Source organism: Drosophila persimilis, unplaced genomic scaffold (assembly GCF_003286085.1).
Source record: "Drosophila persimilis strain 14011-0111.01,24,50 unplaced genomic scaffold, DperRS2 tig00000766-arrow-arrow-pilon, whole genome shotgun sequence".
NCBI classification, from domain to species: domain Eukaryota; kingdom Metazoa; phylum Arthropoda; class Insecta; order Diptera; family Drosophilidae; genus Drosophila; species Drosophila persimilis.
The window spans coordinates 374535-385720 of NW_020825350.1; the positions used below are offsets into that span (position 1 = coordinate 374535).

At 47.5% G+C, this 11186-nt stretch overlaps 4 protein-coding genes across 5 annotated transcripts; 2 read left to right on the forward strand and 2 right to left on the reverse strand.

Annotated features, from left to right (window-relative positions):
* Window positions 1–711: 711 nt before the first annotated feature.
* LOC6600430 (ATP-dependent RNA helicase dbp2) lies at window positions 712–7514 on the reverse strand. Of its 2 annotated transcripts, none has more exons than XM_002025499.2 (4): window positions 7278–7514; window positions 5188–6762; window positions 3403–5096; window positions 712–3311 (listed from the first exon to the last, which is right to left on the reverse strand). In XM_002025499.2, the coding sequence occupies exons 2-3, from the start codon at window positions 6697–6699 to the stop codon at window positions 3792–3794; spliced, it is 2817 nt and encodes a 938-aa protein (XP_002025535.2). In that variant the 5' UTR covers window positions 6700–6762; window positions 7278–7514; the 3' UTR covers window positions 712–3311; window positions 3403–3791. The 2 variants fall into 2 exon arrangements, with proteins under 2 accessions (XP_002025535.2, XP_026848399.1); XM_026992598.1 differs by lacking the exon at window positions 7278–7514 and adding an exon at window positions 6884–6969.
* A 238-nt stretch (window positions 7515–7752) lies between these two features.
* Window positions 7753–8842, reverse strand: LOC6600428 (dehydrodolichyl diphosphate synthase complex subunit DHDDS). Its single transcript, XM_002025497.2, has 2 exons — window positions 8107–8842; window positions 7753–8046 (listed from the first exon to the last, which is right to left on the reverse strand). The coding sequence occupies exons 1-2, from the start codon at window positions 8761–8763 to the stop codon at window positions 7792–7794; spliced, it is 912 nt and encodes a 303-aa protein (XP_002025533.1). The 5' UTR covers window positions 8764–8842; the 3' UTR covers window positions 7753–7791.
* A 466-nt stretch (window positions 8843–9308) lies between these two features.
* On the forward strand, window positions 9309–9977 carry LOC6600427 (40S ribosomal protein S14a). The gene is made up of 2 exons (XM_002025496.2): window positions 9309–9570; window positions 9629–9977. The coding sequence occupies exons 1-2, from the start codon at window positions 9334–9336 to the stop codon at window positions 9845–9847; spliced, it is 456 nt and encodes a 151-aa protein (XP_002025532.1). The 5' UTR covers window positions 9309–9333; the 3' UTR covers window positions 9848–9977.
* A 504-nt stretch (window positions 9978–10481) lies between these two features.
* Window positions 10482–11180, forward strand: LOC6600426 (40S ribosomal protein S14a). The gene is made up of 2 exons (XM_002025495.2): window positions 10482–10743; window positions 10805–11180. Exons 1-2 carry the CDS (start codon window positions 10507–10509, stop codon window positions 11021–11023), a joined length of 456 nt encoding a protein of 151 aa, XP_002025531.1. The 5' UTR covers window positions 10482–10506; the 3' UTR covers window positions 11024–11180.
* Window positions 11181–11186: the final 6 nt, after the last annotated feature.

Here is an 11186-nt window from a genome sequence, read left to right on the forward strand (position 1 = left end):
AAGATTGAGAGACTAGGGAGACTGGGAGAGTGCGAGAGAGAGAGAGAGAGAGAGAGAGACTGACGGAGTAAGTGGGAGATGAAGAGAGAGAGAGAGAGAGAGAGAGAGCGATCAAGACAAGGTGGAAGAGTGTGCCCCAACATACAAAAAGGAAATAACAACAACAATAAATCCCATCCATTTTGGGGATTGGAACTTTCTTTTTGTTTTTGTTATTTTTTCATTTCGTTTTCTGTTTTGTTTTTGGTGGGGGGAGTAGGGGGTCGGAGATCGGGAATCGGGACTCGGGAGTCGGGAGTCGGGGATTTCAGTTTTAGTAACTCTCTTAAATTTTATCAGTTTCAACGGCTTTTGCTCTTTTTTTTCTCATTTTTTCGTGTTTTAGTGTTTTTCGATTTTTTTTTGTTTTGTTTGTTTGTGGTTTGTCATTTGTTGTTTGATTTTCCCCGTCTCGCAGTGTGTACACAACAACTTATAGATAAATACAATACAAATATCGCGCTCTATAGTTTTATTTCTTCAAAAAAGAATGTTTGCCTCAAGTCATCCATAATACATATATATAGCCATCAGACATTGTCTATTTAGCGACAACGACAATAATACAAATACATAACATATATCCATATTAATATTCATATTCATATTCATATTCATATTCGTATTCTCATATTCTCCTGCAGCGGTTTGCTCTGCTAAACTGCATTTAAACTGGTTATTAATTGGTATTTTTTGTATTTTTGTTTGTTTATATAAGTCTATCACATCATCACAATTCGGTTGCATCGAAATAATAATTAAGAAATAAGAAATAATACAAAATACAAAACAAAACCTTCCTTACGCCTGGCATATGTGTCCTCGAGGATCCTCCCTACATACAAAGAATAATAACAATAATAATAATAGTATTTTAGTGGACCCTGTCTATAGGTACTATACTCCCTTTAAAACGGTAACTCAAAAAGACCCCAAAGTGTATTCAGTACTCAACGTAACGAAATGAAATTTAATGTAATTTAATGGTAACAATTTGATTCGTTATCAATAATCCAAACAATGTCTCTTCTATACCATCCATCCGTCCGTCGTCCGTCGTGCGTCGTCCATCGATCGATCCTAAGTATCTATTGTTTGTAAAAAATCTAGTTTTCCTTCCCATTTTACGGTTTGTGGGTTGTTTTCAAAGAGATCCTTGTGCTGGCATACGATACGATTCGATACAGACGAGTAGTACATACAGGTGTAAAATGTATATTGTATATAACCCTCCTCCCTCTCTGGTTGCCCTTATTTCCCTTTTGCTATTTACTAAACAGAAACGTATCATGTATATAGAGGACTAAAAATGAGAAATGTTTCAAGGAAACTTGGTTCGGCTAACGAATATATACGAATATACATATGTACATATGTATGTATGTATGCATGTAGTATATCATTTAATCTACTTTTACTTTTTTGTTGTTGTATAATCCCTTGTTTCGTTTCTGTTCTGTCCTACGGCTAAATGAAAAAAAAAAATCTTTCCGTCATCTTTTGTACTGATTTGTGGGTAGAAAATGGTGTGCTGTGGTGTGCTGTGCTGTGGTGTGGCGACGCTGCTGATGATCGAGGCGCCAGCATCTATTACTGGACGACAGGCGACAACTGCTGAAGGCCCACTCTGGTTTCTTGCTAGCTATGTATTACTGGTATTACTGGTATTACTGGTGCTATCGCCTCTTACTGCTACTTCAATGAAACTCTTAATGATCTGTTTTTTCTTCGAAATCGAAATCGGGAAAGGAAAAATCGATATCGAAACCGAAACCGAACTCGAACTCGTACTCGAAAACCGAAATCAAAATTTCAAATCAAATAAATTTGGCTAAAGGAAAATCATTCAATTTGAATAATCTGGAATATGCATTATGTTGGCTGTACTGTATTATCATTATCATTATTTTCATTCGATTCTCCACAACTTCTTCTTCTTCTTCTTCTTCTTTGTCTTTGTCTTTGTCCTCGTCTTCGTCGAATACTTTCTTCGTTTTCGCTTTTCTTGTCTTTATGGATGAATGTGGCGTCTTTTCTTTTTATACGTTCTTTCCTGTTCTTTGACTCAAATCTTGTGTTGAACTTGGAATAGTTGAAATTGAAATTTGTATTTGAATTTCTTCTTGCTTCTTAGTAGTTTTTTTTTGTCAAGTATTTGCATAGAACTTTTGAAAAAACATCATTAATTTAGGCGAATGTTCTGTAGGAAGTATTTGGGGGTTGGGTCTGGTTCTGGTTGTGGGATTGGGATTGGGATTGGATTTGGGTTTGGTTGGACAATCGAATTCGTTTCAAAAATGAGCGTTTTTGTTGTATTGCAATCTTCATATTAAATCAAGCTTGAATGGGGGCGGCATGGGCATATGGTATTTCTTCATATGATATGCCTTTAAAACGGGAACTAAACGATAACCGTAATACGCGTGCGTGTTGGCTTTGGTGTTCGTGTACATGTATGTTGTATGTTGTGTGTTGTGTGTTGTGTGTTGTGTGTGTGTGTCTATGTATATGTGTGTATGTGTTTCTTTCGATTTTGTTTTATCCATTTCTACATACTGTTTTGTTTTTGTTTTTACCAAAGCAGCGCTGCCTGTCCTCAAACTTTGCCCAAAATTGGAACTATTTTCTTTTGGGGTTTTTCATTTCATTTCATTATTATTATTGAATTTTTAGGACAAAATATTCCTTATACCTTGCATTCTTTGGTCGAATTATTCGATCGGTTTTCATTTTGTTGTAATTGTGTGTCTGTTTGTTGCAAATTTCGGTGTTTTTGTGTGTGTGTTGTTGTTGTTGTTTTTCAAGTAAACCGTTATTTTCCTACCAACCAAGTGGCTTTGTTGAAAGGGAAGTCCCCTTCCAACGTATATTACATTGAAAAGTAACAAAAAAAGTTACTTTCTTGTGGTTTTTTGTACATGATTAAACATGAATATCACTTTTGTTATCAACGGTATAACGGTATAACGGTGTTTGTGTGTGTTGGTGTGTGTTTGTCTGTGAGTTTGTGTAGGTTTGGTTTTGGTTTACACATTAAAAAACAAAACATATGAAACAATTTTGATTACATTTTAGATTCGCGACTGCTGTGCGTTCCGAAAAGTAAAAAACCGGACATGCGAGAGTGGGAAACTATAACTAATAACTATCAACGTTCTTTTTGTTTTTCTTTTGATTCGTTACCTCATCATGGAGGTCGAGGATGGCGATGATGAAGTGCTGCTCCAGATTCTGCTGCTGCTGCTGCTGTTGCTGTTGCTGTTGCGCCTTGTCTGGAATGGGTTAGAGGAATGGATGGAATGGGGATGTATAGAGTATACGATTATTAAAGCACTATGTACGGCTGCACTCGCGGTCTCTTACCCCGTGTTTTGTTGATGTTGTGTGGCCGCAGCAGCTTCTGCACTGCTGTCATCCCGCTTGCTCATATACATATGTATATACAGCCAACAGAGAATATGAAATATAACTAAGATTGAGAGACGAAACCAAAATGTCCGATCGAACGAGCTATCTATCGAGTGTGTGTGGAGTAGCGGCGATTAGCGAGTAGCCAGTAGCGATTAGCGAGTGCTCGTGCTCGTGCTCCTCCTGCAAATGTTTTTCCTTTTTCTATCCTTCCTTCAGTAATTGTTGCCATTTTGTGTCCGTGTTGTTGATGTTGTTGTTGTTGCTGCTGCTGCTGCTGCTGTTATTTGTTATTGGTGTCATTCTTACGGCTGTTGTGTGGGTGGCTGCATAATAAGGCAGTCCTAATGCTGACCCGCCTGCTCGATGGCAGCCGCCGGACCCGGTCCCGGACCAGCCACGGTCGCCGTGAACTGGTGATGCTGGGCCGTATAGTAGGTGGCCGGCATGCTGAACTGATTGGCATACGGATTGGTGCCCGGAGCAGCGGTGGTGGTCAGCACACCGTTGGTGTCGTACATGTAAGCAGCCCCCGGCCCAGCGGACACGGTGGCGCGTCCAGCCACAGCTGCTGCTGCTGCGGTCACGGTCGCAATCGGCGGCGAATTGGTGGGCGAATAGTGTACCATGGACCCGGCCACTGTGGCCGGCTGCTGTGCATACTTCTCATCCTTCGAAGACTTCTGCTGTTGCTGGCCCGCCTGCTGCTGCTGCGGCTGCGGCTGCGGCTGGTAGTGCTGCTGGGGCACACCCTGCTGCTGGTAATCGCGCTTGGGGAACTGCTGGAAGCGCGGTGGCATGCCTCCGGTGGCGGCATTCGGCGGTACGAACTGGCCGCGACTGCGGTACGCCTGCTGTATGAAGGGTCCGCCCTGCTGGCCCAAATGCGGCTGTGGGCTGCCCCCTCCTGCACCACCGGCGCCACCGCCCTGATGTCCCATAATGGCACGCGGACCCCCATTGTTGAAGGGGGCGCGTGGGCGGTAAGTGCTCCCGTTGCGGCTGCCGCCATCCTGTCCCAGCTGGTTCATGCGGTTCCAGTTTCCGGCGCTGATTCCATTCTGCTGGTAACCGTTGCCGCCAGCTGCATACTGCTGGTAGCCACCGGTTGCGGCACCCCCGCGATTGTTGTTGTATCCTCCACCGGCCTGATAGTTGAGCGGATTTCCACGCTGCTGATAGACACCGTTGTTGTAGCTGCCACCTCCGCCGCCGCCGCCGGTGTTGCCGGCGCTGTTCCAGCGCTTATTGCCACGATAGTTGCCCGAGCTGGGCATCGAGCGGGCGAGATCGAGCAGGGCCTGCGAGGGCGTCTGACCCGCCTCCTCCAAAACCGAGATGAGCTCACGGGCCTGCTTCGCGTTGTCGGGCGTGAAAAAGGTGTAGGCAGTGCCCAGCTGCTGGCAGCGTCCGGTTCGTCCGATGCGATGCACATAGTTCTCGGACGAGTTTGGATAATCGTAATTGATCACATACTGCAGATCCTCGACATCGAGACCGCGCGAGGCCACATCTGTGGCAATCAATATGTTGGACTTGCCATTGCGGAAGTCCTTCAGCACCGAGTCGCGCTCATTCTGTGTCTTGTCCCCGTGTATCGAAGTGGCAATATAGCCCTCGGTGCGGATGATCTGCAAGATGTCCTCCACCTAAACAGAACAGAAACGGGAAAGGAGGGAAAATAACGTTAGCCTACAGCCTGTACGCGTACTTGAGCTTGCGAAAGTTTCCACAACCCACCTTGATCTTGGTCTCCACAAAGATGATGATCTTGCTGCCATTGTTGGCCGAATTGTTGGTCGGAGCGATCTCCTTGAGCAGCCGCACCATGCGCTGCGGCTTCTCCATCTCCGTGCAGATTTCGACGATCTGGCGAATGTTGTGGTTGGCCGAGAGGTTCATCGACCCAATGTTGATCTGGATGTAGTCGTTGAGGAAATCTCCGGCCAGGGCCTGCACCTCCTTCGGCCAGGTGGCAGACCACATGACCACCTGTCGATCGGGGCGGATCTGTTCGATTATCTTGCGGATCTGCGGCTCGAAGCCCATGTCGAGCATGCGATCGGCCTCGTCCAGCACCAGATAGGTGCAGCGGGCCAGGTTGGTGTTGCGGTTCTCCAGGAAGTCGATCAGCCGTCCCGGCGTGGCAATAATAACCTCGACGCCGCGCTCTAAGTCGCGGGCTTGCGGCACCTTCGAGGAGCCACCGAAAATGCAAGTGTGACGGATCTCCGGCTGGCAGAGGTGGCCGTAGTCACGCACCACCGACTGGATCTGCTGGGCCAGCTCCCGAGTGGGTGCCAGCACCAGGGCGATGGGTCCCTCGCCGCGCAGTATCGGCGGCTGTTTGCCAATGTGCACAATGGCCGGCAGCATGTAGGCCAGCGTCTTGCCCGACCCGGTCTGAGCAATGCCGACCAGGTCGCGGCCGCTGAGGGCGATGGGCCAGCCTTGGGACTGGATGGCCGTGGGCTTGGTAAAGCCCTGTCGCTTCATCTCGTCTATGACGTGCGCCGGCAGCGAGCACTCCTCAAAATTGGCCACCGGGTGTGGCAGGTCATTGCCAGAGACAGTTATCTCCAGCTCGCGACGCAGCTCGGCCACGGCCTGCTCCGACATGTTCAACGTATTCGGGTGGATGACATAAAAGTTCTTGGGGAAGGGCTGCAGCTGCTCCCACTTGGGCTTGACCAGGTTGCGGCCCGGATTCTTGGCCTTCTCGCGCTGGATTTCGGCACGCTCCTCTTTGGAAAGCATGCCCAGCGCCGCGGCGTTGTAGCCGCCGGCCTGATAGCCACCACCGCCGCCGCCCCCGTTGCCGAGGCCTCCGTTGTGCGGCTTCTGGTAGCGTTGTGTGTAGCTGGGACTCTTTCCGTGCAGTCCGCCTTGGAAGCTGGCGCCACCGCCAGCCACTCCATTGCCAAAGGCACCGCCATTCTGTACGGTGTTTCCGCCGCGATACGGATTGCCTCCGGTCCCGGCACCACCGCCACCCATACTGATGCCGCTCTGTATGCCGTAGGCCATCACACCATAGTGCTGGCTAAAGTGCATGCCGCCAGCTGCTCCAGCGGCTCCGTTCAACGAAGCGGCCCCGCTGCCAGCGCCGGCAAAATTGTTGCGTGGATAGCAAAGACGGTCGCGACGCTGACCATTGCCGCCAGCACCAGCCACGGCCCCATTGCCGTAGTAGCCGCCTCCTGTGTGCTGCTGTACGCCGCCAGTGTTGGGTGCATATGCTCCGGCATACATGTCTGTCTGTTATGCTCGGCTTTTGCGATCGATTTGTGAATGATGGTGCGTCTGCTCCTGTTGCTAGTAAAACGGGAAAAAACAGAGAGAGAGGAAGAGTAAAGTAAAATAAACACACAAGCACCCGCTCACACGACACACACGCACGCACGTACGCACGCACACACACACACACAACACAAACCACACAGCGTGAGAGTGGGAGAGAGAGAGAAGTAACGGAATTAAAGAGAGAGTGCGACTTTGCACTTTTATAACTGTTCAGCCATCAGCACTCTTGCATGCCATCCATCTCTGTTTTTCTCTCTCTCTATTCCTGCCTGAGCCTGAGCACAAATATGATTAGGAAGATGCAGCGGATGAAACGCAACTCTGCCCAAAATTGATTCGCTGGCAAGGAAAGCGTGTGGCTCAGGTTGACCGCATCCCGAACCCACCCACCACGGAGAAAAAATCAATACAGCATCGCTACGGCAAAATGCATGGTCTGAGCGAGAAAGGGATAGAGTAGACGAGAGCACCACTGAGAGAGTAAAGGCCGAGAACAGCCGCACATACAAGAAATGCATTTGACTTACCTTTTTTCCCGTGGTTGCACTTTGCGAAATTTTCGCAGCTCTTTTAAACTCGACTTGATGACTTTTGTTGCATGTATGCGTACGCTTATATTGGTATTTGGTTTTATGCTTTTTTTCGTCCGATTTGCTCGTTACCTCTTCGGTTTTTTTTTTTGTACTCTCCCGTCGTCGTTACGCTCACGCCCGTGGATTGGCGAGGTATTAATTATTTTTCAATCTTTCACTAGAAAGTTATATTAAAACTATCTAAAGCGTACGGAGGTGGTAACAATTCTCAAAACGCTCAAAACTAATTCTATTCGTGTTTTTAGATTTGTACAACAAAAAAAAACGCGTTTGTAGCAGCAAGTTGAGTTGTAAAACAATCGTTGCTACTATCGATACTATACACCATCTGCTACACCGCGATAGTAAGTCCCCACGGACTATCGCAGAGCAGTGGCAACCTCGTTGTTCAAAATAAAAACAATATGTGTGGCATTTCAATATTTTTTATTAGTTTATGTACAATTATCTAACACATTTTGCTGGAGGCCAGCCGGACAAGCAGTTTTCGCCGATCCTCATCCATGCTTTGCAGAAACTGCTGCACCCGCTCGCTGTGGAAGTCGCTCGTCCTGGCTAATTGTGCGCTCTGAATTTGTTCCGCCCGCCTAAACTTTTCCAGCCGGTATCTGTCCCGCTGGTAGGCTAGGATGCTGGCCAAAAAGTTCCAGAACGTTATCTGCGGCCACAGGACATTGCTGAAGTACAGAACCGATCCGCTTAGCTGAAACAGTGAACCCAATGAATGCTGATGCAATAGTCTGGTACTGTGACTTTTACCCACCTGCCACATCATGAAATCACTCAGCCTGGTCTCGCCCGAGGTCCGAAAGATCAGATCCGGGGCAGGAGAGTGCCGCGTGTACATACATTCCTCCAGGAGGCGCTCGCTTATGTTACTCCCGCTGATGAAACTATTGCCCTGCTGTAGCACCGTCTCCAGCGCCTGGGTGATCTCGTCGCGAGAGGTGTAGGAAAAGGCTACGTTCAGAAAGAGCTTGTCGTTGACCTCCGTACTCAGCATGGCAGTGGCAACGAGTTCCTGCAGGTCCAGCGGCAGCAGTCCAATGTTGCCGATCACCCGGATACGAATCCCGTGCTGGTTCAGACGGTCAGTCTCCTTCAGCAGCTTTGCAAACTTGTCCCGAGCAAGGTTGAACAGGCCCTCGACCTCTTCGCTGGACCGCTTAAAGTTCTCGATGCTGAAGGCAAAAGTGGTCACCTCGTTTATTCCCAGGTCCAGGCACCAGCGGAGGCAGTCCGCTAACTTCGAGAAGCCACGCGAGTGTCCCTCTATCTTATCTATCTGCTGAGAGCGGGCAAATCTACGATTGCCGTCCATGACGAAGGCGACGTGTTTCGGTATGTGGCCACAGGTCCTAAGGGCCCGCATGGAAATCCTCTCTGCCCATGTATATTCGTAGTCGGCAACCCACGACATTATACTTATGCTTTTTTATTTTATTATTTTTCCACGCACGGAGGCAGGCCGTTGTCCAGGCTAAGACTTAATTTGTATTGTTTTGTTTTTTTGAGTCTTGTGATAATGGAAAATATCTATCGAAAGTAAGAGTTGCGGTTCATATCGATACTATTGCAGATATTGTGTGGATTAAATATGTTCGATAGTAAAATGCAACCATGAGCTGGGCGGGCCTTCTACCCATACCTATGTGACTGAAAATCAACCCTGGATTTCTGACAGCTACGACAGCTTCCTTTTTTGATATCCGGTTCACGCAAGTGGTTTGTTTAATGTTTTTTCTACCAATTTTTTGTAAAAAATTGCACTTTAAAGCCGCTTAAGGCTCAATTAATATGTGCCGGTGGCGGCTCCTTGGTGGCCCTAATGAAAAACCAACCCAAAATGCCCAGCATGAACGTATTTGGTTAATTTTTGTTGTGAAATTTTTTTTTTGTTTTGTTTGTGATCTATGTCAGACCCATTTATAAAAACATTTGCATTCCATTATACTTTCCATGCAGCTACTGATCGACTTACAACTTCACAATGGCTCCCAGAAAGGCTAAAGTTCAGAAGGAGGAAGTGCAGGTCTCGTTGGGACCCCAGGTGCGCGACGGTGAGATCGTCTTCGGAGTGGCCCATATCTATGCCAGCTTCAACGACACCTTTGTCCACGTTACGGACTTGTCCGGGCGCGAAACCATTGCCCGCGTCACCGGCGGCATGAAGGTCAAGGCTGATCGTGACGAGGCTTCTCCCTACGCCGCTATGTTGGCTGCTCAGGTTAGTGTCAATCTAAATCAAGTGCAACCCAAATCTAAGCGCGTGTTTGTCTTCCCAGGATGTTGCTGAGAAGTGCAAGACCCTCGGCATTACTGCCTTGCACATCAAGCTGCGTGCTACTGGTGGCAACAAGACCAAGACCCCCGGACCCGGTGCCCAGTCCGCTCTGCGTGCTTTGGCCCGCTCGTCGATGAAAATTGGTCGCATTGAGGATGTCACACCAATTCCATCCGATTCCACCCGCAGGAAGGGCGGTCGTCGTGGTCGCCGTCTCTAAGCGGTGCGAATTCTTTGAAGTGTTTTTCATTATTGAAACTACAAAAATATCGCGTTTATGTATGTAAAAATAGATTTTCCATGCATATATACGTTGTAATAAAGCTGAAGAACCTTATGTAAGCGGTAAATTCAATTTTTACACATTATTTGGGGTAAAATATTGGTTTTTGTTAACATTTTTGCGAATGTTTACAAATTTGGCTATATTTTGCAGGGCTGTCGTATTTTGCACCAGCCACCGATAGAAGTTGCAGCCCTGAAATGCAGCCCTGTCATGACATCCATTCCATCGCTGAATCAGCTGTGAAGTTGTCGCTTTCTTTTTTCGTATCCGGTTAACGCATTTGGTTCGTTTGTGATTCTCTCCCTCTTACATTAATAAAAATAATACGGTTTTCGAACTGATCGGCACAAACGGCAATATGCAGCAACTAGTGCTAACGATTGACTATGCAAACTTAAATTCAAAACTGACAAAATGCCATTGGGCAGGGTCGATGCCGCCAAATTATTTTGTTATATGTTTGTTATGGTGCCGAATTTTTGTTGTTGTTTTGCTAGTGACATCGCCGCATAGTGACCTAAAAGCAGACAACTGAACTGTGTGTTTCGCATTTACTTCTCCTCAACAGCTGCTGATCGACCACACACTGCAGAATGGCTCCCAGAAAGGCTAAAGTTCAGAAGGAGGAAGTGCAGGTCTCGCTGGGACCCCAGGTGCGCGACGGTGAGATCGTCTTCGGAGTGGCCCACATCTATGCCAGCTTCAACGACACATTTGTGCACGTTACGGACTTGTCCGGGCGCGAAACCATTGCCCGCGTCACCGGCGGCATGAAGGTCAAAGCTGATCGCGACGAGGCGTCTCCCTACGCCGCTATGTTGGCTGCTCAGGTAATTATTGCCCACAATTCAAAAGAAATACCCTTCTAATCAGCCTTTCTTTCCTTTTTAGGACGTTGCTGAGAAGTGCAAGTTACTTGGGATCACTGCCCTGAACATCAAGCTGCGCGCTACTGGTGGCAACAAGACCAAGACCCCCGGACCCGGTGCCCAGTCCGCTCTGCGCGCTTTGGCCCGCTCGTCGATGAAAATCGGCCGCATTGAGGATGTCACTCCAATTCCATCCGATTCCACCCGCAGGAAGGGCGGTCGTCGTGGTCGCCGTCTGTAAACGTCTGTACATTGCTTGTTCCTCATTGTATCGGCTCTGGTCTTATATGCACTCGCATGTACGAGATTCAATAGAAGCAAGGTGCTGCGTTATTTTTTTTATATAACTATGAATACATCTGATAATGTAGAAGAAATACAAAAAATCTGAAAAGTGAGTGCAA

Excerpts from the sequence above, each read along its gene's own strand:
- LOC6600430 (XM_002025499.2), bottom strand. The coding sequence starts at position 6,699 with ATGTATGCCGGAGCATATGCACCCAACACTGGCGGCGTACAGCAGCAC. Across the intron at positions 5,097-5,187 it reads TTGTGGAGACCAAGATCAAG|GTGGAGGACATCTTGCAGAT; the intron begins GTGGGTTGTGGA and ends TGTTCTGTTTAG.
- LOC6600428 (XM_002025497.2), bottom strand. The coding sequence starts at position 8,763 with ATGTCGTGGGTTGCCGACTACGAATATACATGGGCAGAGAGGATTTCC. Across the intron at positions 8,047-8,106 it reads GTGATTTCATGATGTGGCAG|CTAAGCGGATCGGTTCTGTA; the intron begins GTGGGTAAAAGT and ends TCACTGTTTCAG.
- LOC6600426 (XM_002025495.2), top strand. The coding sequence starts at position 10,507 with ATGGCTCCCAGAAAGGCTAAAGTTCAGAAGGAGGAAGTGCAGGTCTCG. Across the intron at positions 10,744-10,804 it reads CCGCTATGTTGGCTGCTCAG|GACGTTGCTGAGAAGTGCAA; the intron begins GTAATTATTGCC and ends TTTCCTTTTTAG.
- LOC6600427 (XM_002025496.2), top strand. The coding sequence starts at position 9,334 with ATGGCTCCCAGAAAGGCTAAAGTTCAGAAGGAGGAAGTGCAGGTCTCG. Across the intron at positions 9,571-9,628 it reads CCGCTATGTTGGCTGCTCAG|GATGTTGCTGAGAAGTGCAA; the intron begins GTTAGTGTCAAT and ends TTGTCTTCCCAG.